The sequence below is a fragment of the Leptodactylus fuscus genome, chromosome 2 (genome assembly GCF_031893055.1).
Source record: "Leptodactylus fuscus isolate aLepFus1 chromosome 2, aLepFus1.hap2, whole genome shotgun sequence".
NCBI lineage: Eukaryota > Metazoa > Chordata > Amphibia > Anura > Leptodactylidae > Leptodactylus > Leptodactylus fuscus.
In genome coordinates, this window is record NC_134266.1 from 178,272,415 (window position 1) to 178,298,209 (window position 25,795).

At 41.9% G+C, this 25,795-nt stretch overlaps 2 protein-coding genes across 6 annotated transcripts in view; one reads left to right on the forward strand and one right to left on the reverse strand.

Annotated features, from left to right (window-relative positions):
- Positions 1-463: 463 nt before the first annotated feature.
- On the forward strand, positions 464-15,117 carry NIPA2 (NIPA magnesium transporter 2). Of its 3 annotated transcripts, XM_075265258.1 has the most exons (7): positions 464-654; positions 1,829-1,867; positions 6,780-7,006; positions 8,483-8,539; positions 8,672-8,762; positions 11,510-11,670; positions 12,581-15,117. In XM_075265258.1, the coding sequence occupies exons 3-7, from the start codon at positions 6,868-6,870 to the stop codon at positions 13,219-13,221; spliced, it is 1,089 nt and encodes a 362-aa protein (XP_075121359.1). In that variant the 5' UTR covers positions 464-654; positions 1,829-1,867; positions 6,780-6,867; the 3' UTR covers positions 13,222-15,117. The 3 variants fall into 3 exon arrangements, with proteins under 3 accessions (XP_075121359.1, XP_075121357.1, XP_075121360.1); XM_075265256.1 differs by lacking the exon at positions 1,829-1,867; XM_075265259.1 differs by lacking the exon at positions 1,829-1,867 and having other exon boundaries at positions 6,789-7,006.
- A 9,830-nt stretch (positions 15,118-24,947) lies between these two features.
- Positions 24,948-25,795, reverse strand: part of LOC142195432 (cytoplasmic FMR1-interacting protein 1) — a 75,178-nt gene continuing 74,330 nt past the window's right edge. For all 3 annotated transcript variants that reach the window (XM_075265221.1, XM_075265222.1, XM_075265223.1), the window contains one exon: positions 24,948-25,518. In XM_075265221.1, the coding sequence (XP_075121322.1) occupies positions 25,354-25,518 (165 nt within the window). In that variant the 3' untranslated portion in view covers positions 24,948-25,353. The remainder of the gene's footprint in view (positions 25,519-25,795) is intronic.

The window sequence follows — 25,795 nt, forward strand, 5'->3', positions numbered from 1 at the left end:
TGAATCCCATCCACTTTGCCTGCACTGTAAAACAGCGCGATTTTTCCTGCGGCATTTCAGCTGTAGGCAAATTGCAGCGTTTCCGGCCTATTAGGCCCTGGCCACATGCAGCGAATCACTACAGAAAAGACCACAGCATAAACGCATCACTTTTTATTCTGCAGGTTTTGTTTTTTTGTTTTTTACATAAAGAAGTCTACAGTTTTCACTCAACAGTGGTCAGTACCAGCTAAACAGACATGTGTCGTAGATCCAGTAGGTGGCGCTGCCTCGGCTCCAGGAATATAACATCTACACAAAACGAGCATTGCTTCATAATCGCGACATTGGCGCGGTAATAGCCGCTTGCTATAGTCTATGCAGCCTGCTGTTCTGGTGCATTAGTAGCTATTATCGCTAAGCTAGGCTAGTACAGTGCTGTACGAGAACCCCTACCCTACATTCTGTCTCCGCTATTGATAAAGTTAGTTGAAAGAACCTATCACATGCCTTGTCACGTGTCCTCGCTAGCCTTGTGCAGCGGCGGAAGCAGGAAGCTGGTGGAGCCGGAGTGACGTCAGGGCCGGACTTGGGAGCTGCCAGCAGTGGACCCATGGAGATAGTGACCCCGCCGGCTGGAAGGCGAGTGAGGGACGGGATCGGAGCAGGAGGCAGGTAACGCGCAGTCTTATGTCACTCGTGTCCTTATGTCAGCCAAGTTTCTGCGGTCACAGTAGCGTAGTGCACTATCTATCCATATACATAGGAGCCCTGCTATAGGGATACCTAGAGATCGGCTCTTTCAGTGGCCACGCAGGTCCCAGAATTGTTTACATTAGTTATCGGTACTCGAGTGTGCGCCTTAGGCTTAAATTCACGTACCCCAATAGTTGGACCCCCGAAGATCTAGTAGTAGTAATAATACATGTTTATTTATGTAGCGCTGACATCTTCCACAGCACTACTAATCATAGAGTGAGGGCCCTGCCTGCAGGAGCTTATAGGGGTGTCACAAGAGACAGAAAATGATGGCTTGTCAGGTTATGGACAGTCCTCTTATTCACAGGGGATGTGTTCCCAATCGTGGGGTTCCCCAGTGATCAGGAGGACAGGGGACCGAAAGTCCCCCGAAAGCCTCTTTGTCAGTGGAGTACCAGTGCCCTTGTGTGGCCGGAGCTCTATCTGTCCTCTCCCGCAGCCCTATAGAAGTGAGTGGAGCTCTATGAATAGAAGTGTTCGGCGATCAGACACTTATCCCCTGTCCTGTTATTAAGGGAAAAGTGTCCATAATGGGACAACCCCTTTAAGGATAGGCGATCAGTTACGATAAGGTGGATAACTCCTGTAATGAACAGTCTGCGGCTTTCTGGACATTCTTATAGTCGTGGTTTACACTCTCCCTTGTCATTTTCTTATAGCAGAGAGATCTAGAGGATAGAAATCTAAACAGAATTATCCCTCATTATTCACTATTCTTAAAGGGAGTGCCGGTCATTGACACATCAGTAGAGTCTGTCCTGTGGATTCACCACCAATTTCCTTTGAAGAATTTATGAGCGTGAGAATAGTGCAGCAAAATGTGACTGTGTGGAGTTTAGTAGACTAATGGACGCATCATCACTGATTGTTCAACAAGGATCTCATTACCAGATCCATCATTTCTTCCTTGAGACACACCATGGGGCTTAGTACTCTATAGAGAGCGACTCTTCAGTGGGTACAGCATGTCTCCCTTGGTTAATGTTTGGTAAAGAATACGAGATATCCCATCATTAGATTTCCAGAGATGAAGATGTCTGAATAGTGATGATAAGGTGCTGAATGTTTTTGTTGTTTTTTTTTCCTCCAGACTTTCGTGGATGTGTTTGCCTAACATGTCTATTAAAAGGTAACTTGTTTTGTAAAACCTTTGGTGTGTCAGAATTTTTGATTGTCAAGGGTCAAAGTTCTGACACCCCCATTGATTGCTGAAAAGAAGGGGCTCCAGTGCGGAGTACTGTGTCACTTTGCTTATACTATAATAAGAATCCCCAGAATGGTCCTTTAATGTTTCATTAGAATGAGGAGGGGAGACACTTAGATACACCTAGGACAATTCTCAGCATTTCGGGCTTATTTTAAATCTGTGAGCATTTCAGCGTACATTATAGCTGTGTGTAATGATGGAGCCTGTTAGGATTTTGCTTCTTTATGGTTGAGGTTGCATGAATCACTTTGATGTATTTCCTGACATGTCTGCCCACAAGAAAATCCTGGGCCTATCCTGTATATGAGTGCATGCTATCAACCCTAGTGTTAGAGGTAAACTGCATAAGAATATACCATGCTGCTGCTATTGAGAGGATGCTACATGGTGTCATGTCTGCTGATCCAGAAATAAGCACTTTCCATTCAGTGTAATTATTGGCCTATAAATGAATGGAAAACAATTTAGTGGCATGTAGACTGTTAATCTGAGGCATGTGGTAATAGCCATAGTGGCAAGGGAGCGCTGCATTAATTAGCCAGCCGCCTCATTGGGGCTCTCCCTGGGGAAGAGGCTTCTCCTCCAGCAGGCAGTTCTTCATAATTATCTAGTGTCATAGGAGACATCCAGGCATTGAGAACATATGTGAGTGTCGTGATTCTGGTCTTTGTCTGCTCTGCTGCACCGCTCTCTCTTACTGTCCGTAAGGTCCTTATTTCTGGACTATCTGTAGTTTCCTATTCTATTAATATTGATTAAAGACATTCCATTTAATAGAATCTGGTTCTTTTTATGTCTTCACGTCCTGTATATGACGTGAGATGGCCCAATATCTCCTCCCTTCCTTGCCTGTTACTGGCCTCTAGCTAGTTTATCATGTTACTGACTAAGCATATTAACAGCACGCTCTGCTCATAGATCCTGCGAGGTCAATGGGATAATGTTTCACCTATTGTACTTGGTTCATTCTCTCAGTTTCTCCTGATCCTAGTGGTTATTGAAATGTCACTGTCCATGGACGCTCTATTAATGGGAGACCTTGTCTTTTACTGAAGAATTCATTACAAGCATTGCATGTATTGTATTGTCCCTGGGAATAGAAACAGTTCTGGAAGAAACCCTCCCTCAAAAGTTCATACAGACTCTCTATCTGACATCTTGTGTGTGGCCAGGAGCGTTGCATTTTATATTCATTCCTATGGGGCTCACATCAAGGCTTTACAAGGAATGAAATAAGACCTTTCCTGTCCTCACATGTGATTCTGTGTTTTTTGGAGAGTCTGATTGTTGGTCACATGATGCAACTGAGGACCAGAAGGAAGTCCGTTACAGCCAGTGGTAAAAAGATTGCCTTTGCTTCAGTTTCTATCAAGTATCTTTATAACAGACCAAACAATATCAATTTGGAGAGCGTTTTTTAAAATTGTGGTGAAGGAGGAAGATTGAAAGGGGCAGATAAACCTACTACAGTATGTCATATGGCGGAAGTGGAGAGCTGCTATTATTACCAGTATTATTAACATATTTTATGGCCATGTTCATCAGTGCGACACAATTGCATAGGAAAATATGGAGCTTAAAGAGAAAGTTGATCCACTTATAATAATATATTTGATTGATTCTCCTTTAAACGCCAGCTTTTTTTTTTTTTTTTTTTACATCAACTCCAGGTCGTTGTTTCAAAAATACGTTACTTGTAAGACAAACTAACTTGTTTCCCTCATTACTTGAAGAGTCGCTTGGCATTTTATAGAAAATGCAATGCGTGATCCCTCATAATGCCAATGCTTTGTGTGTGCACACAGACATAAGGTTGTGAGGCTTACTTTGTATCAAAGCTTGGTGGGCATAAGCAGATGCAGCCTTTTGAGGCCCCGTTCACATGGGGCAAGAGGGGGCAGATTTTGGCACGGAATCCTCCTCAAAATCCGCCCCCTCACAATAGAGCTCTATGTAGACCGCTAGCGGTTTGTTCCCGCTGGCAGGAAAAAGAAGCGAGCTGCCCTTTCTTGAGGTGGATTCCACCTCAGGAAATCAATACAAGTGAATGGAAGGCGGAAAACCGCGTTGCGGTTTTTGCCACAAAACTGTATTGCGGTTTTTGCCACAAGACCGCGTTGCGGTTTTTGCCACAAAAACTGCGACGTGGTTTTTGCCAAAAAAAAGTCCATTTGCTGTGCTGGAGGGAAAAACCACCTGGCGTTTTTTGAGGCGGCTTTTACAAAAAAAAAAAAAAAAGACGCTCCAAAAACCGCTTCCTAATTCCTGAAATGTTTTTTTTTCTGGACCAAATTCCGCCACATCCTATTCACGTGTGAAATAGCCCTGAGATGACCATTCCTTGCCCAAATCAGATGAGAACAATTTTTGGTTTTACTATATATGAAGCATATTGGATATCATCTATGAGAAGACCATCCCCAAGAAGACTACAAATTAAGGCAATTTTGGGTGGTCACCTGAAGAGATTCCATGGTCTGTGAATATTTTTTCAGAAGGAAGTCCGCGCTGTAGTTCCTTGTATGGACCTCTCCCTAGGGATTGTGAAATGTGAAGAATGAGCTGGATGCTTCACACAGCTTGTCTAATACATAGTGCTAGGAGCCTGGCTGAATATTATCCGCCTGCTGTTCATACATTGCCGTGTACTTTGAGGTTTTTCCTCATGAACTACGTCTCAACTTATGCAACAAGCCCTTTTCTGGAAATCCTACGCTCCTGCATTGTGTAAAACCTTTTATCAGGCTTGTAAACACTTGTACATATCTATTGATAGAACACTCTGTATAATGCTAATCTATAATATCTTGTGGGATTCTTGTAGTCTAAGTGAGTACACACGAGTTCTTGTTGCCAGGTACAGTCTGGAACTCATTGATTTACTTCATCCTACTGCAGGGATCTTATCTAACTTTAGTGGTTGATGTTTAAACAGATATGTCAGTGTAAATACTGTAGAGGACACTTATGGGTGTGGACTCTCTGGCTGCATTTACCCCTTCCTGGCATATGCTGTTGAGGTGTGTCAGGTCTGTAAACATGGTGCGGACCCAGGAGCTGAGTTTTATGTAGCAGACATCCGGCAGCAGTTTCTTAACATTCGACCTCTCAGATGATGTGGTCAAATGGGTACTCTCTTACATCTCCTCCACATCCCCAAAGAATCCAAGGATTGCTGCGATCCCACTGCCGCTATTATTATACTCGGGGGTCTTTTCAGGCCCCCGAGCATAATAATCAGAGCCCCAGGGGTGGTGAGAGAAAATAATAAACACTTTTACTCACCTCTCCGGGATCCGATGTTAATCCTACCCAGCTTCGGGCCTATATGGTAATATCCCAGACGTCACGTGGTCTGGGATATTACCAAATAGGCTCAAAACCTGTGCTATCAGTACCATATAGGCCCAAAGCCTGTGGTAGTAGTAATAGCCTGTTGCCGTACAGGCCCAAAGCCTGTGCTAGCAGTAACAGGCTATTACTACTACCACAGGCTTTGGAACTATATGGTAATATTCCAGACCACGTGACATCTGGGATATTACCATATAGGCCTGAAGCTGACTAGGATTAACATGAGCACAAACAGAATGTCAAGTATTTCTCCCCCCCCCCCCCCTCGACTTATACTCGAGTAAATAAGTTTTCCCCGTTTTTTGTGGTAAAATTTGGGGGGTCGGCTTATTCTCAAGTATATATGGTAACTGCCTAAAAAGTGAAGAAGAAAACATCTTTCTTTAATGAGATATATTATAAAGTTTCACCTCTACTATTTATTTATGAAAAGTTGTTTATAACTGGAGGTACGCTTAAAAAAATAAATTAGAAATTTGAATTGCTTCTTTCCTCATTTTACATTTAAAGAAATTCAACCCTAGCAGATATGTCACATCACCATTAGAATAAATCATATTTAATAGTCATAATAAAATCTTAAAACACACTTGTCATCCATGATTTTGGCAATCCCAGAATGAAGCTACTAGGGTCTGTAGATTGTATTCCATTATTTAGGCTAGGTTAAAATATATCTAATGAAAAAACGTATACGTAGTTACAGTTGGAAAATAACAAAATTGCATTGGTCTATTTTTTTTCTGACTGTATCCTCTCTTGACCTGCACGTTACTGTGTAACATGACAACTGTTGTCAGTGCAATCTTGCACAACCAGAGTGTAAGCCCTAGCTTAAGGCCTAGTGTATGAATATTTTATTTATTTTTATTGTAAAGCTTTATACAAACAGTCCATTGCAGACATTGTGAGCCTTGTAAGGGACAGTGATTCATAATCTACATTCCCTATCAGTATGTATTTGGAGTGTAGGAGGGAACCCACACAAGCACAGTGAAAAACATACAAACTCCTTGCAGATGTCCTTGGCTGGATTTGAACCTAGGACTTCAGTGCTGCAAGGTTATGGTGAGACATTTTATCTTACGGCATTTTTTCCTAAGAAAAGTATGTGTGGATAGGATCCTGTGGTTTTTTGATGTCCCTTGCCAATTCTTCTTCAAGGTAGTAAGTATCTCACTGCTGCAGGCACTATTTTTGTGATCAATACTTGGTTACCAGTTACAGCCCGAACTGTGGTAGTAATGGTCTTCACCAGTCATTGGCTGAGTATACAAGGTCGTCAGTGTGATAGATAAGAAATTGCTTGTCAATGGTCACTTCCATTAACTTCTAAATGTTTTACATAGAAGGATATAGCTGTGTTGGACAATTGCTCTTGTTATGTATTCTGTTTATTTGTGTTCACATTCACTGTCACATTACCTTTTATAAGTCCTTGAAATTCAGAACTCATATTTTTTACTGCTTTCCCTTACAGATATAACAGAAAATTCATGGCAAGAAGTTAACGTGAGCGAATATCCATGTATCTCAGTTTGATGTGGGTAGACTAACAGCACTTCAAGATGGGTCAAGACAAAGGAAAATATGACTTTTATATTGGGCTCATCCTGGCGATTAGCTCAAGTATTTTTATTGGTGGCAGCTTCATACTGAAGAAGAAAGGTCTGCTGCGGCTGGCAAGAAAGGGATCTATGAGAGCAGGTATGTAATGGGTCTGCTTTTCACCAGACAAGCTTGCCCTGCCTTTTCTTCATTTGTGGAGCCAGTAAGCTCAGTTGTCACCATGTAACTGTATCAACAAAATCAGTGACTTTCTGGAAAAACTCCTTAACTCTATAGGATACCAGCCTTGAAACCTACTTACTTTGTATATTGTAAAAAATAATGCCATCGGTTACAATTTTTTACATTTGTTTATTTGCTGTTTTATTCACGCATGTTTGCGTGCAATTTTATTTTCTAACGATTTTAAGGAACAATGCTACACTAAGGGCCTGCTCCTTGTTGTAAATAAGCCCACAATAAATCTAAAGCTGGGTTCACACTACTGTTGTTAATGTCTGTTGCTGTCTTCCATCATAGATGACAGCAACAGACTTTAACTGTTAAGAGAATGGACACAGACAGTCAACTTTTTCTTCCATTACAAAAGTAAACCAACATGACAGAAGATAGTGTCCGTCACATTTACATTGGTGTCAATGGGAACAGAGACAGACTCCATCCATAGGCTTAGGTCATTAGCATCTGATCTGCGAGGGTCCAATACCAGGACCCCACACAGATTCGCTGCACCAGCAGTTTCTAGGCACTGAAAGGTACAGCAATGACTGGAGAGCGAAAGCATCTCTAGTCCTATCCAAGTAATAGGAGAGTAGCTGCTATTTTCTGGCACCACTGTTATAAAGTGGATGGGACTGCAGGTATGCTTCTATTACTTGAATTTGAGGAGAGCTGCTTCGCTCCCTGTCCACTGCTGTAACGTCCGGTGCCTGAAGGCTGCCAGTACAGTTGTGCAGGGTCCTTTTTTTGCTGTTGGCCAAGAAGTTATTCCTAGCAAACTTCCCATACACAAGCATTGCTTGTCAAGCATTTTATACACTATAGATGGGTACCCAGTGCTACTGGAAACATCAGGTTTGGTCCACCTAAGTCTAATGTACATGGCCACCTTATACAGCCTATAACTGAGCTTCTAGTATTATACACACCGGTTTAGATATCTGTCTGGGGGGTTCAGATAGAGTGAATCATGAAGGCAAATGTTTGTTTGCTTTATTTATTTATTTTTTTCTTTCAAGAATTCCTCACAAAAATTTTTTGTAAAACTTTACAGTCCACTCATCCTCACCCTGAAAAAAGCCAAAAGCTTCTGCTATATCTATTCCACTCCTGACATACCATTTTATTGTAGAAGTCTCAAATCTGTGTTAAATGTTTGTTCAAAGTTTCCCTTGAATGGGACTGAATTTTCAGTGCCTTCATTGGCTGCTACACTTTGTACAAGGGCTGTGCTAGAGGCACTACTGGCCGTGCCTGCTGCAAACAGCTTATTGACTGGACCCTTGACAATTTGCTGTTGAAAACTTATCCTAAAGATACTTACAGAAAATAGTACACACATGGACAATCCTTTTAAACCTAATGTTATGTTTTCTGGTTTTCTATTTGCTCTAGGTCAAGGTGGTCATGCGTATCTGAAAGAATGGCTGTGGTGGGCAGGACTTCTCTCAAGTAGGTATATCAAGAAAGCAACAAATGACTGCAGCCCCTTATATGTTTACTTGCATCACAGCTCTCTAACAGTCTATACACTTTTGTCATTGTTGTACCACTTACACTTGTGTTTTTCTGTTTCTATTCCAGTGGGAGCAGGGGAAGTGGCAAATTTTGCTGCATATGCCTTTGCGCCGGCGACGCTTGTGACCCCTTTAGGAGCTTTAAGTGTATTAGTCAGGTAATCTGCTCATAAAGCTTTATTGTTACATTAATCTTAATTTAGAATAACAATGCATTGTATTGACTTTCTTTATACATTTCAAAAAGAAGCCCTATCACATTAGGGGCATTTTTTGATTTTCGTTTTTTTTCGTCTTGAACCCCAGGGAATCTGATCACTAATACAATGCATTACAATGCTAATGCATTGCTATGCAGTGCAAAATACTGGTGCTTCTGTTGCAGACTACATAGATTGTCTGTGGAGAGTGTATAGCCCAGAGGCAGAATCAACATCTTTTGTTATCCCTCGTGTCAGCCTCCTAGTGGCTGGGCCCATACTCATAGTACTGAGTCCCACAATGAAATAAGCGAGATAATGGAAATTTCTACTCTTAACCCCTTCCTGACATCGCTGTACTAGTACGGTGGATGCCGGGTGTTTAACTATGGTGGCCAGATGTCTACTGTTTTATATTAGCCCACTGTGCTCCGAGGCGATCCGAGTCTATTTAAACACCTTGTTTGTTCTCCCTGAGGGCCCTTGCCAGGATTCCATTTCTAGATAGATACGCTCTGCTATAATGAAGGCCAATAGACTCAGTGGGAGGCCGCTGCTTCTCTGTGTGACGGCTCATTCCATGAGAGCATCAGGCATCGGCATCATGCGTCCACCACCTAGGTCAGCAAGGCTGCCATCTGTACTCAGTCTACACTTTTACCAACTTCTACCAGATCCATTCTGTTGCCTCTGCAGATGCCAGCCTGGGTCGTAAAGGTTCTGCAAGCAGCTGTGCGCTAGGTTGCCCGCATGGATGTGTAATTCCCACCCTTACTTTAGGACATCCCATAGCGCTGTCCCCCCCAATGAAATAAGTGACAAAAATGGATTCTTGTACTTTCAGTAAAATACTTTTCTCGTTGTATTCATTTGGGGACACAAATCCCACCTTTGTTTCTTGTTGGTGTCTCTGTTCTACTTCTGATGTACAAACTGACTATGACAGGGTCTGTGGAGAGGGTATATCCCACAGACGGAGCCCACATCTCTTGTTATTCCTAGTGTGAGCCTTCAACTGGCCGGACCTCTACCCATGGTGCTGTGTCCCCCAGTGAATACAATGAGAAAAGGATTTTACCTTGAGTACAGAAATCCATTTATTTTGCATTTAAAATAAAGACCATCTTAGTTCCTGAAGAAATTTTTAAACCCAGTCGATTGAAAAAGTCTCAAGTCCATTTTAAGTCCAATCTATAATCTTACAGTGCTGATTTAGAAGAAGGCAACTTGTGTGAGGTGGATGCCTAATGTCCATATTAGAGGGGAAAGATTTCCCAACTCTAAATGTGGCTCAGAATAAATCCTGATCTTTGTAACAGTCGCATTCCCCAGACCAGGCATGTCAAACATGCGGCCCTTTACAGGCATATCTGCGGCCCGCACAAAAGTCTCAAACTTTGTCCCTAAACTTTAGAGACAAAGTTTGAGACTTTTGTGCGGGCTGCAGATGTACAAGGAAAGTGAGCGGTGGATTGGGGCAGCCCTGCTGGGCGCAGCGCTGCTCCAGCGGCCGCCCCTCACCCTTCGCAGAGAGCAGGTCTCCCTGCCTGCTCTGCCCCGCCCCTCCTCCCTCTGCTCCGCCATGCCCCCTCCTCCCTCCACTCCTCCCCACACGCCGGGTGACGTGGCCACGTAATCAGGCCCGCACCCGACGTGTGCCTGCGTCCTACGCGGTCTCACAAGACCGCTGCGCAGGCTGAAGAGCAGAAGCAGGTAAGCTTCTGCAGAAGAAATTGTGATTTTTCAAGTATTTAACCTCTAGGGGATAAATACGAGATTTATGATGATGGGGGGGGGGGGGGGGGTTTGTAGTGCTGGGGAAGGGTTGGGGTGCTGGGGGAGGGGGTGTTGGAGGAGGCGGGGTTTTTGATGTCTGTCTGGCCCTTCCTTGGGCTTGAGGACTGTGGTTTTTTCCCCACCCACCTTGTAATTCTTTCACTTGGGGGTTAATTGGAGCATTACAGTCTGTAGTGCTCTTATTAACCTCCAAGTACAAGAATTGCAAGTGGGTGGGAAAAAACAGTCCTCAGGCCCAAGGAAGGGCCAGACATCCAGAAGTCCCCCTCCCCCATTTTTAGAACAAACATGGCTATGTGACTGGTCCCTTGATCTACAGACATCTATATGAAGGTAGATGAGAACTCCACCAACTTCCTTGGCAGACATAAATTTTCTATATCTGTATATTTAAAATGACGGGTATAACAAAGTCCAGTGCATAGTAATTTTCCCCAGTCCAATATACATATAATGTAGTTAATGTAGTATATGTAGTAGTATAATGAAGTTGCGAGGCACATGTTTGACCAATGTGCTATTCAGATTGCTCTGGAATGGGGAGGCAGGGACTCTAGCGATCATACATTTATTACCTGACCTGGGTATAGGTGATGTTATTTTGTTGGCTAACCTCTTTCACGCAATCTAACTCTCCAGTTACTGCTTTCTATCAGCGCACGTGGTGGCTTGGCTGTTACAGATATTACATGCAAACAGTCACTTCTGTTTCTCCAGTGTCATGAGTAAGAAATTCTGTATAATCTAGTTGTCATTGAGCCTCTTGTCATAACTGGAAGCTGTACTGTATTGTATGTGGCCGAAAGAATTTTGGGGGCTCCCCTCAGTGTCCAGAGCCCAATAGTGACTGCTACCTCGTCACCCCCTATAGCTACACCCCTGATTTGACATTACTGTTTATATTTCAGCGCCATCCTGTCTTCATATTTCCTGAGTGAGAAGCTAAACCTTCACGGCAAAATTGGATGCTTGCTGAGTATCTTGGGCTCAACAGTGATGGTCATCCACGCCCCTCAGGAAGAGGAGATAGAAAACTTAAATCAGATGTCCATCAAGTTAGCTGATCCAGGTACCGTGTTTGGGTAGTGTCATATACTTAAAGTGTACATACTACTGTATAGTTTTCTTAAGGTGGCCATTACTTCAAGTATAATTAGTTGTTTTACATAAACTGAAGGCAGTGAGATAGCATGCTGCATTCATTGTAATAGAAGTGAGTTCTACAGTTGGCCAAATTCCTTGAAGATGCACATTATCTTATTTTTCCCCCTTTGCCATGCGAACCCATTGATACCAAGCCGGCTCCGACCCAAATATTCCAAATTGTTGCATTTTGTTATTTTGTTTTGTTTTCTACAAAACCAAACAAATGGAGAGTCGTCTCAGGTGAACTGAAATGGCCACCTCTCTATACACCGGGGTCTCTTCAGACCCTGGAGTATAATAGGAGAAGGGCCAGGGAAGGTGGAAAAAAAAGCATCTTAGTAGCATCTGGCACTCTCCTGGTGACTTCATGCTCCAAGGGTCACTGCTGAGGCCTGTGATTGTACCACTAACTGTCACATAAGCACAAGCGCTGCAAAGAAGCCCAAAAGGAGAGGGAAGGAGAGTATTTTTTGTTGTTGTTTGTTTGTCTTTAGCACCTCCCCTGGAGCTCCGCCTATTTTAGGGTCTGAAGAGACCCCTGAGTATAATATTTTTCACTTTAACTGTGCCAAAACTTCAGATGTGATTGCCTTAGAGAGATAGAAATTACACACTATATTTAAAGCCAATTTAAGGTGTTATACGTACAAACTTGTTCAACCTGAAATGGGTCTGGGACCTGAGCCATCTGAACCCTGATAGGTTTTCCGATCTCTTGGTTGTATCAAATTTAGATGTTTGTCCCTATAGGTGCTAATTTCATGATCACTACAAGTACGAGATGTGCTGTATGAGGATTGCTTGACTAACTACACTTTTTGTTTGTTTTGTAGGTTTTTTGCTTTTTGCTACAGGAGTGGTTATTGTCTCACTTATCCTAATCTTTGTAGTTGGACCAAGTCATGGCCAGTCCAATATACTGGTTTATATCTCCATATGCTCTGTGATCGGAGCACTGTCTGTCTCATGCGTTAAAGGATTGGGAATTGCTATTAAGGGTCTATTTGCTGGAGAACCTGTCCTGAGGAATCCGTTGTCCTGGATCCTCTTGATCAGCCTTATTGTGTGTGTCAGCACTCAGATTAACTACTTAAACCGAGCTCTGGACATATTTAACACCTCCTTGGTGACCCCTATTTACTATGTGTTCTTCACCACCTCAGTGCTTACCTGCTCTGCAATTCTATTTAAGGAGTGGCAGCACATGTCTGCCAATGACATGATTGGCACCTTCAGTGGTTTTACCACAATTATCATTGGAATATTTTTACTGCATGCCTTCAAAGATGTGTCTTTGACCCTATCCAACCTGCCAGTTTCCCTCCGGAAAGATGAGCGGCTCTTGAACGGGAATCTGTCTAACAACGTTTATGAGCACTTGAATGGTGACGAAGAGGGTCACCTTTGTGACACGGACCTGCAGATGAATGAGGGCACGGCTTCTCGGCGCAATGGAAGTCTCGCTGCATTTTAAAGAACAAAAATATCTTCTTCACTGCCAGCAAAAACCACACACAATCGTAAACTGTTCCGATGGGTTGCTTTGTGAATATTTTAATTGCCTTTGACATTTTGTTCATTGACTATAAATAATGTATTGGCCCCTGGGTATCTGTGGCACCAGTCTGCTGCTCCTCGCGGCCTGGAACAATAGGACAACAGGCAGTGTGTCTACAGAACATCTTGTAAAATTGCTAAACCTAAATATTTTCATACTCTGCATCTGTACCACTGAAAGTATTTATATTCAAAGGGGTTTTTCACTATTTCCGTGGGTGAATAGAACATTGTGTGTTCATTTGCCATTTCTGAATAAGTGCAGTACTTCCACTTTTCTGCTTTCTTACTTACGTAAGTATGGACGTTGCTGTATAGGGGGTTCACTATGAGGTTATTCATAGTGAAAATTGGTCCGTCATAAAAGGTATTGCTTTCTTGTGTGTTGAGTTTACCATTCTGAACGTGTTCAGCTCTGGTGGACCACTTGGGTGGCAGAACCTACTGTGATACAGTTATCTAGCCTCTATAGTACACTCAGGTCTGTTATATACTTGGAGCAACAACATGTGGATGTCCATTGTGGAAATCTGCTTTAGGCTAAGGCCCCACGTTGTGGAAGCACAGCTTTTTTTGTTGCAGATTTTTCTGCGTTTTTTTGTTTTTGAGCCAAAGCCAAGAATGGCTACAAAGGGAATGGGAAATATATAGGAAGTTCTTATACAGTACTTCTCCTTTCTGCCCAATCCACTCCTCACTTTGGCTCAAAAAACCACAACAAAATCTGCAACAAGAAAAGCTGTGTTTTTGCAATATGGGGCCTTAACCTTAAGGTGAACTGTCGGTGAATTATGAGTCCTCTGACACAGGATGATGAACCTATATCCAGACCTATATCCAGTCTGGTGGCCTATGACCTGTAGGTGACAATGATGAGGTCGTACCAGCTGTCTTTCTGAAATGACATTGCTGTAATCTCTTGTTAAAGGGGTTGTGCAGTGTCGTAAAAATGAATTGAATGGACTCCATTTTCTGAATGGAGAGTGCAGTATTACCTCTCGTTTTAATCCCGTCACCCGCTGCCCCACTCTGATCCTTCTTGGATTCCTCAAGTGATTGGCCGAGTGTTACCCAACCAGTCCTTGGCTGAGTCGTCACTTTCTGCATGTGTAATGGGAACAGGAAGCATCAGAGTGAGAGAAGCGGTGGATCAGTGAGGTATTCATTTTGGTTTTTTCCTTTTAACCCACTCTGAGACTTTTGTCAATTTTTTTTTTCCAGTGAACTATTTTAACCTTTCCTTCCCAGAACTGGTATAATTTGGCTGTGAATTATATCACTGTATTTTCACTTGAATGCTTTTGCAATAAGTTTGCATATCATAACCATATTTTTTTAACCCAGCCCCTCAAGCTGTATAGACAATCATTTTAACATTGATTTTGGTTGGACCAATTTGTGGGCAGTTTTATTTTTGCCTTACACATTAGTTTCTATTCATTCTTAAAGGGGATGTCCAATGATACATATTGCTGGCCTATCTCCAAGATAGGTAATCAATTTTGGACTAGTGGGGGTCTGATTTCAGGCCCCTTATCTGTCCGATATTAATGACCTATCCTAAGTATCAGTCATTAGTTTCTATTCTTGGAAAATCACTTTAATTTGTGCATGGAAAACTGTACAGAGTTCTTAAGTTTTGTTCTAAAATATGTTGCACTGAAATTTTAATTGTATATAAATATCTGGGAAAATTCTGGCTCTGGATGCATAATGCTATAGATGTTCGTCCTCTAAACGTTAGATTTGCTGCATTTGTATAAAAGGGGAATGGGTAAGTTCTATTAAATTGCAAAATATAAGTTATTTTGAAATAAAATGTTTTAGAATTTACTAAGTGGCTAACTTTTTGGGTTTGTTATTTTCCAAATAAACTTATGTGAGAAGTTGATAACTGTCATAGCAGTCAGGGGTCACCCTTAAGACTAAAGTCCGTTGCTGTCTTCATTCACAGGATGACAGAAACAGACTTTAGCTATCAAGGAGAGCAGTCATAGACTGATTCTGTGTCCATTCCCATTGACATTAATGTAAAACACAAACTGTCAACTGTGCCAAACATGAACAAGAAATGCAGTTGCACATTGCCATGGCTGCAATACAAAAGTTAGAACAGCACTCTGCTACCATCAAGGCCATTATTGTCAACTCCTAGTGTATATAGCATTTTGATCAAATTTTATAAGCCCGTCCAAAAGCTACCCTATGTTAAAATAACCCAACTCTCTTTGGGCTTTGAATTACAGACACATTCATTTCACTCACATTCTGCTTTGCCTACTATACAAATGCATGCTCATATCATATAAACTCATCTGCCAATGACAGAACCTCATTTTTATGTATTTTTATAAACCGTGTGAACATACCCTAACCACTAATCCCTACTGAGTTTTTTTGGACTGGATTATGACTCCGCCTCAAAATTCAGCTCCAAAAACGGCTCCCTTTGACTTCAATGGCAGCCGCTCGCTTCTTTTTTCTGCTAGCTAGTAGTGGAAAAAAGAAGTGAGCTGCCCTATCTTGCCACGATTCCACGGCGCGAGGTTCCCTCCCGATTAGACACATTCCAGAGCGGAATGCTGCGACTGCACTGGCATCCCGTCATGGCTAGCTGCGTGGAAGTGTTCACACACGGAATGCAAATTCCACCGTGTGAACATACCCTAATGCTCTCGGTTCTAGTAGGATGATGTTGCAATTTTGTTTGCGTTTCTATTGCAGACTTGGCAACTCGCACCTTTAGTTTCTTGTTCATATTGTTTGGTAGCACTGACCACTTTTTCTTTTTTTTTTTTTCCTTATAACTAACAACTTTATAACAGGAGAATTAGGTACTGACTGTGACATTGCAATGGGGCTCTGATGTCACAATGAGTGTGGGCTTTGCAACAACATATTCCAGCACTGTGACATAACAGATGCACAATCACGTGGGCATTGTGTGAAATGATGATGTAAATGAGGTATAACGATGGGCATTTTGGCATCACACTGCATTAAATGGGGTATTGTGAGAATTAAAATGATCAGTGTGTCTGAATAAATGAACACATCGCACTTTAAGGGTGAATTCACACTGAGTAAACGCTAGCTTATTCTGAACGTAAAACACGTTCAGAATAAGCGGCGTCTAAAGCAGCTCCATTCATTTCTATGGGAGCGGGGATACGAGCGCTCCCCATAGAAATGAATGGGCTGCTTCTTTCACTCCGTGCAGTCCCATTGAAGTGAATGGGGAGTGCCGGCGTGTACGCTCCGGCATGAGCAGAGCTTGCCGTATACGCCGGCACTCCCCATTCACTTCAATGGGACTGCACGGAGTGAAAGAAGCAGCCCATTCATTTCTATGGGGAGCGCTCGTATCCCCGCTCCCATAGAAATGAATGGAGCTGCTTTAGACGCCGCTTATTCTGAACGTGTTTTACGTTCAGAATAAGCTAGCGTTTACTCAGTGTGAATGCACCCTAAGAAAAAAAATAAAACTGTTCATGTTCAGCTCAAGCAGCGCCCATCAGAGCCTCTTTTTTGTTGCCACAAGCCAGAGAATAGCAGCGACTTGGTCTGAATTTTTATTCTCATTGCTTCTGACTTTGTGAGTCTTCCACTAGGACTGTGCATTTCCGTCTGTCCAGAAGTATAACACTAGCAGCGCTCCTCCTCACCTTGTTTCTTCTACACAATGGATCATTGTGGTTTCACAATTGGGCATATTGACATTACATGGATTTGTGATAACACAAAGGGGCATTATGACATCAAAAACGGTGTCCAATATTACAATGGGGCATTGTGACTTTAGGCTAACAGACCATAAAAAGAAGGATGTTTGCATATGTCACTGAGTCCAGCTGGATTCATGGAGAGGTGCGAGCAGCAGCTTTGTTCTATTGTTGGAATACCATGCTTGGCAGAGTTGTACTTGGCCTTGTATATGCCACTGAGAGGCTTTCCACCTCAAGACTTATTTATTTCTAAGCCGTATCACACTAGACCTGCCCGTTAGCTGTTTCTTGTGTTTGCACAAATTAGGCTCTCTGAAACGACTATAGTCAGGAGGGGCATTCTTCACAGTTTAGTGTCATCACTGGGCGGTAAGGGATGCCCCCCTCTGACAGTACAGGGCTATGGGAGAGTTCTGATGGGGGGGGGGATGTGAAGGGGATTCACCACAGTCAGGCTCAACTCTGAGGAACGTCCTTCTGACAGTGAAGTGATATCAGTAACGGCACAGATATCTCTTGCTCCGGGGCACTTAACAGGAAGGCCGACAGTGCGCTGAATTCACGACATGAAAGGTTCTCTTTAAACATGCTCGAGTGTCTGTGAGCATAGATGAACGAGTACTATTCGAAACGGCCGTTTCGAATAGCACGTACCCATAGGAATGAATGGAGGCGGCCGGCACGCAGACTTTGCTGGCAGCCAGCCGCTTAACCCCCTGCGTACTGGCTGCGTCCATTCATTCCTATGGGTGCATGCTATTCGAAACAGGAGTTTCGAATAGTACTCGCCCATCTCTATCTGTGAGCAACTGAAGACAGTGAACAATTACTTGATGCAGCAGACCACAGGAATAATGTGTTACTTTGAGATTGCATTGGAGGCTCATGAGAGAAGTGTGTCGGCATCAGCAATGTTTATTGTATATCTTACTAGCTGGTACCCGCGACTTCGTCTGCGGTGATTGTAGAAGTGGGTATATACAGGCGCGGGTAAGGTTTTCGTAGTGTGTATAAGGTATGGGATATGAAATGTAAGTTTGTATCTTGTTTTTTCCATAATTCAGAGAATACGTGAGACTTTTGTGTTGAAGTTACTTTATATTTGAGCTGCTATACGGTGTTGTGAGAAACTTTACATAGTGACTTTGGGACAGAAGTATTTGAAGTTAACCCTTTCCCGTCGATGGCATTTTTTGATTTTGGTTTTTCATTTTTGACTCCCCTCCTTCTAAACCCCATAACTTTTTTATTTCTCTGCTCCCAGAGTCATATGAGGTCTTAATTTTTCTTGGGACAAATTTTTCTTCATGATGCCACCATTGTTTATTCTATATAATGTACTGGGAAGCAGGGAAAAAATTCAAAATGGGGTGGATTTCAAGAAAAAATGCATTTCTGCGACTTTCTTACGGGCTTTGGTTTTACGGCGTTCATTGTGCAACCAAAATGACATGTCCCCTGTATTCTGTGTTTCGTTACGATTCTGGGGATACCAAATTTATATGGTTTTATTTACATTTTGACCCCTTAAAAACAAATCCAAAACTGTTAAAAAAATTTTTTTTGAAAAGTCGCCATATTCCGACAGCCGTAACTTTTTTTTATACGTGCGTGTACAGGGATGTATAGGCGTCTTTTTTTGTGGGACCGGGTGTACTTTGTAGTTCTACCATTTTCGGGAAATGTTATTGCTTTGATCACTTTTTATTCAAATTTTTATCAGAATCAAAACAGTCAAAAAACGGCGGTTTGGCACTTTTGACTATTTTTCCCGCTACGGCGTTTACCGAACAGGAAAAATATTTGTATAGCTTTGTAGAGCGGGCGATTTCGGACACAGGGGTACCTAACATGTATGTGTTTCACAGTTTTTAACTACTTTTATATGTGTTCTAGGGAAAGGGGGGTGATTTGAATTTTTAATCTTTTTTTTATATATATATATATATATATATATATATATATATATATATATATATATATATTTTTACTTTTTTTAAACTTTTTTTTTTTTTTGCATTTATTAGACTGCCTAGGGGTATTGACATGGGTGGGCGGTGTCGCGGATTGTCAGAGCGGTGGGGGTTGGCAAACATGGCTGCTCCGGAGCGTTAAAGAGAACCTCCTGGAGTATCGTTAAGGTGAGGGGCAAAGTGGTAAAGTGTATGTATATGAGATTGTGTGGGGTTAGGGGCTAGGCTGTAGAGGGCAATATGAATTTTGTGGCTTGCCATGGTTCAAAGTGTGTGAGATTGCAGAGATAGTGGGGGGGGGGGGGGTCCTGGGAAAAACGTAAGTGCGCTATTGTGACGAAAAGTAGCCTATTGCACAATCGGGTGTATTAACTATGTTTGTGGAAACTTTCAGCCAAATCGGTCGAGCGGGTTTTGCGTGATTAACAAACATCCAAACACACAAACCCACAAACATCCAAACTCACAAACTTTCACATTTATAATATTGATAGGATAAAATACACCTACACTCATTCAACAAATTACAGAAGGAGGAAGTTCAAGACCCTCAGGGGTCTAATAAATAAAAAAATAAAAAAATTTAAAATTCCTAGAACACATATAAAAGTATTTGAATACTATGAGACACTTACACTTTAGTCTGAAAACACCCGATCTACACATCTCTCAAAATATTTTTCCTGTCAAAAGTGCCAAAAACAGTGTTTTTTCACTGTTTTGCCTCTGATAAAGATTTGAATACAAAGTGATCAAAGCAATAGCAATTCCCCAAAATGGTATAACTAAAATGTACACATGGTCCCACAAAAAAAGACGCCCTATACATCCTCGTACATGAAAGTATACACATGGGTGTCAGAATATGGTGACTTTTAGAAAAATACATTTTTGGCACAAATTTTGGATTTTTTGCTATGGGGTGAAAATGTAAATAACACCATATAAGTTTGGTATTCTCGGAATCGTACCAAAACACAGAATACAGGTGACAGGTCATTTTGGCTGCACAGTGAACGCTGTCAAATTGAAGTCCATAAGAAAGTTGCACAAATGCATTTTTTTTCTTCAAATTGAACCTATTCTGATTTTTTTTTTCCAGCTTCCCAGTACATTGTACAGAATAATTAATGGTAGCGTCATGAAGAACAATTTGTCCTGTGGGAAGGGGTTAAACCTCTACTCAGGTTAATAAAGCAGTAAACCACTAGATTACGTACATGCACCATACAGGGATGACGTCTTTCTCATCCTAACTGCAGCATAGCAACTATATTGGTGCCATTGTTACTGGCAACACTGGATAGTAGGAGTTGGTGAGGAGCCATCCAGCGGGATATTTGCTGCAGGAGGTCGCTCCTTCATTGTGTGGGTCCTCTGATCCAGGCTTATTATTTTTAAAATGGTATGGCAGCGCTTTATCCTACACTCATACAGTGGACGCAATGCCTTGCCCTGATGAAGATAATGCAGGAAATAATCCAGAGAGGAAGATTCAGAGGAAGAGGATGGGACATGCATGCTATTGGAACTGGGCCTGCACAAACCAATCACCTGGGCTTGTTGCATTTCTAGTTTGTGGCCATGCAAACCATTCACCCAGTGAGACCTGAAAGCCAGGGTTGGTCCTTGTCCATTATTGCTGCTCCACTTGTTGACGGTGCACCTTTCCCCAGATTGACATATCCAAGGAAAGACCCACAGTCTCTCAATTATAGCAATATAAAGCAAGGACAACGTTACTACAGAATAAAACGGCAGCTACGTAGCCTCCATCAGTGGGCAAAACATAGTGGAATCTCTCTATTCTTTCTGTCTCCCTCATCTCGTCTTACTTTCTCCCTTCTCTCTTCCTCCCTTCTCTATTCTTTCTGTTTCCCTTATCTCTTCTTTCTTTCTTTTTCTCTCTCCTTTCTTTCTCCCTTTTCTATTCTTTCTCCCTTCTCTAAAAAAAATAGTGGAATCCACTAACTGGTACTACAGAACATGAACTGTTAGCAGCTTGGCTAGGGATGAGTTGGTGTTTCTGGGACACACATTCACTTATGGATGGCTGACATTGGTATAAGGAAAAGAAACAATTGTTGGTAGTGATGATAACAGCAATTGAGCTTGCCTACAAGCGAGATCACAGGGAGAAGTAGAACAGTCTACCTCAGTTCCTCTGCCAGAGCCACCGCCGAGTCTATTTTGTTAAATAAGATGGTGATGCTTTTTCATGCGAGTGCGTAGAGAAGTTCCTGCACAGCCACAGCTTAGTTTCCCACACAGGAGTTGACCTTGTGTAGTTGCTGCCGCCAACACCAATCGAAACGTGTCTGCCACTACCAACATCAGTGCCACAACCTCGCAAGCTTCCCTTAGGTCTGCCTCAGGCAGGTTTTATGGATTTTGGGTCTGTAGAGATATAGTATTACTATCACTGTAGCAACTACCCTCTTCATCTGAAACCTTGTCACCCTGACCCAGTTGCCACATTCTATCTGTAAAAGAAAAATCATCGGTAAGGTCACTCTTCCGTTTTTTTTTGTTTTTATTTTCTAACACATCAGAGTCAAAGGATTCTTGCCTCCCTCATAGTTTCCACCACATTTCCCCCTATCTCACCACCAGAACGACTAACAGTAGCAGTACCACACCCACTACTATATCTACTACCAATCATCATGTCTTTCTCCTCTGGTGCAAACAACGCTGACAGTTTTCATCCAGCTCATCAAAAAAGAGAAGGAAGACTGCTCTGATTAGGAGAAATAGATTTCTCAGCAGGTGTCACATCACTAACAGGGACCTGTGTCAGTTAACTTGATGAAGGGGGAACAGTTAAAAGTCCCTGTGGTAAGTTACGTGTTATGGAGGAGGAGAAACACACAGAAGCCTGACTCAAGATCACATCCCTCATGGATGCAATATCCTTCTGTGACTGTGATAAGTGAAATATCTTTATTCTGGGGAAGTACAACAATTCTGCAACTACTGGTGGTGCCATCAAAAGCTAAAGTAGTGTTGCTGTTGCCACCCACATTCTTATTGTTAGTACTTGAATGGGTGTTTCGTCCTCCTCTTTTTCAGATTAGCAGTGTACAATCAGACTGTGTATATTTGAGTATTGACTGAGCAGAACAAAACAAAAAAAAAAAAGTTTTTTTTTGATTAGCGAAGGAGAGACAGTGTGTGATTGTGTGTGTACATATACACTCACCGGCCACTTTTAGGTACACCTGTCCAACTGCTCGTTAACACTTAATTTCTAATCAGCCAATCACATGGCGGCAACTCAGTGCATTTAGGCATGTAGACATGGTCAAGACAATCTCCTGCAGTTCAAACCGAGCATCAGTATGGGGAAGAAAGGTGATTTGAGTGCCTTTGAACGTGGCATGGTTGTTGGTGCCAGAAGGGCTGGTCTGAGTATTTCAGAAACTGCTGATCTACTGGGATTTTCACGCACAACCATCTCTAGGGTTTACAGAGAATGGTCCGAAAAAGAAAAAACATCCAGTGAGCGGCAGTTCTGTGGGCGGAAATGCGTTGTTGATGCCAGAGGTCAGAGGAGAATGGCCAGACTGGTTCGAGCTGATAGAAAGGCAACAGTGACTCAAATAGCCACCCGTTACAACCAAGGTAGCCAAAAGAGCATCTCTGAACGCACAGTACGTCGAACTTTGAGGCAGATGGGCTACAGCAGCAGAAGACCACACCGGGTGCCACTCCTTTCAGCTAAGAACAGGAAACTGAGGCTACAATTTGCACAAGCTCATCGAAATTGGACAATTGAAGATTGGAAAAACGTTGCCTGGTCTGATGAGTCTCGATTTCTGCTGCGACATTCGGATGGTAGGGTCAGAATTTGGCGTCAACAACATGAAAGCATGGATCCATCCATCCATCCATGGATCCATCAACGGTTCAGGCTGGTGGTGTTATGGATGGTGTGGGGAATATTTTCTTGGCACTCTTTGGGCCCCTTGGTACCAATTGAGCATCGTTGCAACGCCAAAGCCTACCTGAGTATTGTTGCTGACCATGTCCATCCCTTTATGACCACAATGTACCCAACATCTGATGACTACTTTCAGCAGGATAATGCGCCATGTCATAAAGCTGGAATCATCTCAGACTGGTTTCTTGAACATGACAATGAGTTCACTGTACTCCAATGGCCTCCACAGTCACCAGATCTCAATCCAATAGAGCATCTTTGGGATGTGGTGGAACGGGAGATTCGCATCATGGATGTGCAGCCGACAAATCTGCGGCAACTGTGTGATGCCATCATGTCAATATGGACCAAAATCTCTGAGGAATGCTTCCAGCACCTTGTTGAATCTATGCCACGAAGAATTGAGGCAGTTCTGAAGGCAAAAGGGGGTCCAACCCGTTACTAGCATGGTGTACCTAATAAAGTGGCCGGTGAGTGTATGTGTGTGTGTATATATATATATATATATATATATATATATATATACACATATACAAACTTTTCATTACAAACATTAGCACACACACTGTATATTGGGTGAGCAGAGCAGAAAAAAAAATCCTTATATACCAAGTTTTGGGGGGGTTTTTAAATTTTTTTTTTATTTTTTATAAGAACAGGCTCCAAGACTGTATATACAATATTTTGAGCTTTTGACTTTTGTGCTTCATCTCACCATCCACTGCAACTTCGAACAGGAGACTACCATCATTTTATAGACAATCATCTTGGCTATAAAACAAAAACAAATTTGGCTTGCAACTATTTAGCATATGACTTGTTATGCAAATTCTGGTCATGTAACTGCATTCTATTTTGTTCCCAAAATTCTAAATTTTTATTATTTTTTGGTATTTTGTAATTCCACCTTTGGCTTCCAACATTGCCTGAATTCTTATGGGCATGCTCATGATCAGATTCAAGCATGTTGCCACTGAAATCTGATCTCAGATCTTTTACATGTTCCCAATGTTGGTGCATACTGGTCAACTGACTTGGGTACAAATACAGCTTTTTCTTGTTTCCTTGGTTTCTTCCAGACTTATTTGTACCCATCAGAGCTCAGTATATTGACTTTTGTCTCATCGCTCATCGTTTCTTATCTGCTACTGTCCACTATCCTGCAAAGTTATGATGATATTCAAGTCAAGTCTTCACCTTTTTTTGGGCCACCATTTCAGACTTGTGTAACAACATGCTTTGCTCGGTGCTTGCATGGATGGCTGTGGTCTCACTATGAGCCACAAAGCATACAAGTCTGCTCCACTGCTATCTTTGTCGTACCAGAACAGAGAGATCTTGAGAAGAATCAACTTTGTTGGCTCGGATATTTTGTCTGTACGTCTGCCTCTTGGCTTTTGAAAGGATGGACAGACTTCATTTTGTTTTCTTTCAACTGTCATGGCACATGATGGAGTTTGGCAATTTTCTTGGTTATCGATGAACTGGATGGTGCCATTTTTCTTTTCTTGGGAAATTTTCCCAACATTGCAGTTACATGATAAAATTCTGCATAACTAATCATATGCTAAATAGATGCAAGTTGAATTAATTTATGAGATAGCCAAAATGATTGTCTAAGTATTTTTCCTGCTCAATACATGTAACGGCACTTAAATGTAGACTTGTCTCGTATAAACTAAAGTGTTTGCTTTAGTTAAAATAAAATAACAAAACAAACAATTTGGAACATCCAGATCGAACCCGGTTCTTAATAAATAGGTTTGCTCATCTCTAATCACAATATGGTCAAATAAACAGAGAAATTGAGCATCTACACTACATCACCCATAAATGGCAGTAAGCAACTGTGTCCACTTATCCCAACAGGCAGCAGCAATGATTTTTTTTCTGCCCTTACCCACATGTGGCTCTCCAAGAGGGTGAAGCAGCAGCAATTTGTCCTTTTTACAAATGTGTTCTTAACAACAAAGAGTTAATAAAAAGTCAGCCATATGTTACTATAAATGTTTATTGGAAATGACATAAAAGGGAGATTCTTGATTATTGGAGATTACATTTTTACAAGTTATAGAGATACGTTGCTATTAGAAAGTACATTCTTAAGAACCCCATAATTACAAAAAGTTACGCATCCTTATCCCAGAATGTGAAAATAATTTCTAAAAAGAGCGCTATGGGTGAGACTGATAGTGTTATGCGCCAGGAAATAGATTATTGGAAAAATAATTTAAGTTGCAGACAATGCAAAACTGTGCTAAGAGCAAGCCCTGTATAGCATCCCTACCGGTTCACACAGTATTTATCATTGTAATTAATGGCAGCCATGTCTGCAGACTCTACCAGCGAATACAGTGAGATTAAGTCATTATACAGTGGTAATGCCAAGTGTATATTACAGTGAGGCCTCAGTTGCTGGCCAGAGACTGGTGAATAGGAGGCTGGAAGCATCGCACATGTTCCACTGATGTGTTTTCTCCATCACCAGACTTCAGGTACTTATCCAATGTGGAAAAGATCTCATCATTGATGATCTGGAACTTACGGATACGTTCAACCATTTTCTTCAGCGGCTGCATAAATAAAATGAAGATGTGTCACCAAAGGCTCACAATCCCTTAAGGTTATGTGCTAGTAATCTTAAAGAGGATCTGTCACCAATCTGGCTTTTTTTTTTCCCCAATAGTTTAACCTGTTCAAAAGATGTGGCCCCTGGAAGATTCCTTGTAACTGAGCTCTTATTCACCAAGTAGGCAGCAACCTTGTGTCTTTCTCAAAGAGAAAAAAAAAAAAGTTACCGCCCATTTGGTGAACAGCAGCTCATTTACATGGAATCTTCTAGGCGCCATA

Excerpts from the sequence above, each read along its gene's own strand:
- NIPA2 (XM_075265258.1), top strand. The coding sequence starts at position 6,868 with ATGGGTCAAGACAAAGGAAAATATGACTTTTATATTGGGCTCATCCTG. Across the intron at positions 7,007-8,482 it reads AAAGGGATCTATGAGAGCAG|GTCAAGGTGGTCATGCGTAT; the intron begins GTATGTAATGGG and ends TATTTGCTCTAG. Across the intron at positions 11,671-12,580 it reads CATCAAGTTAGCTGATCCAG|GTTTTTTGCTTTTTGCTACA; the intron begins GTACCGTGTTTG and ends TTTGTTTTGTAG.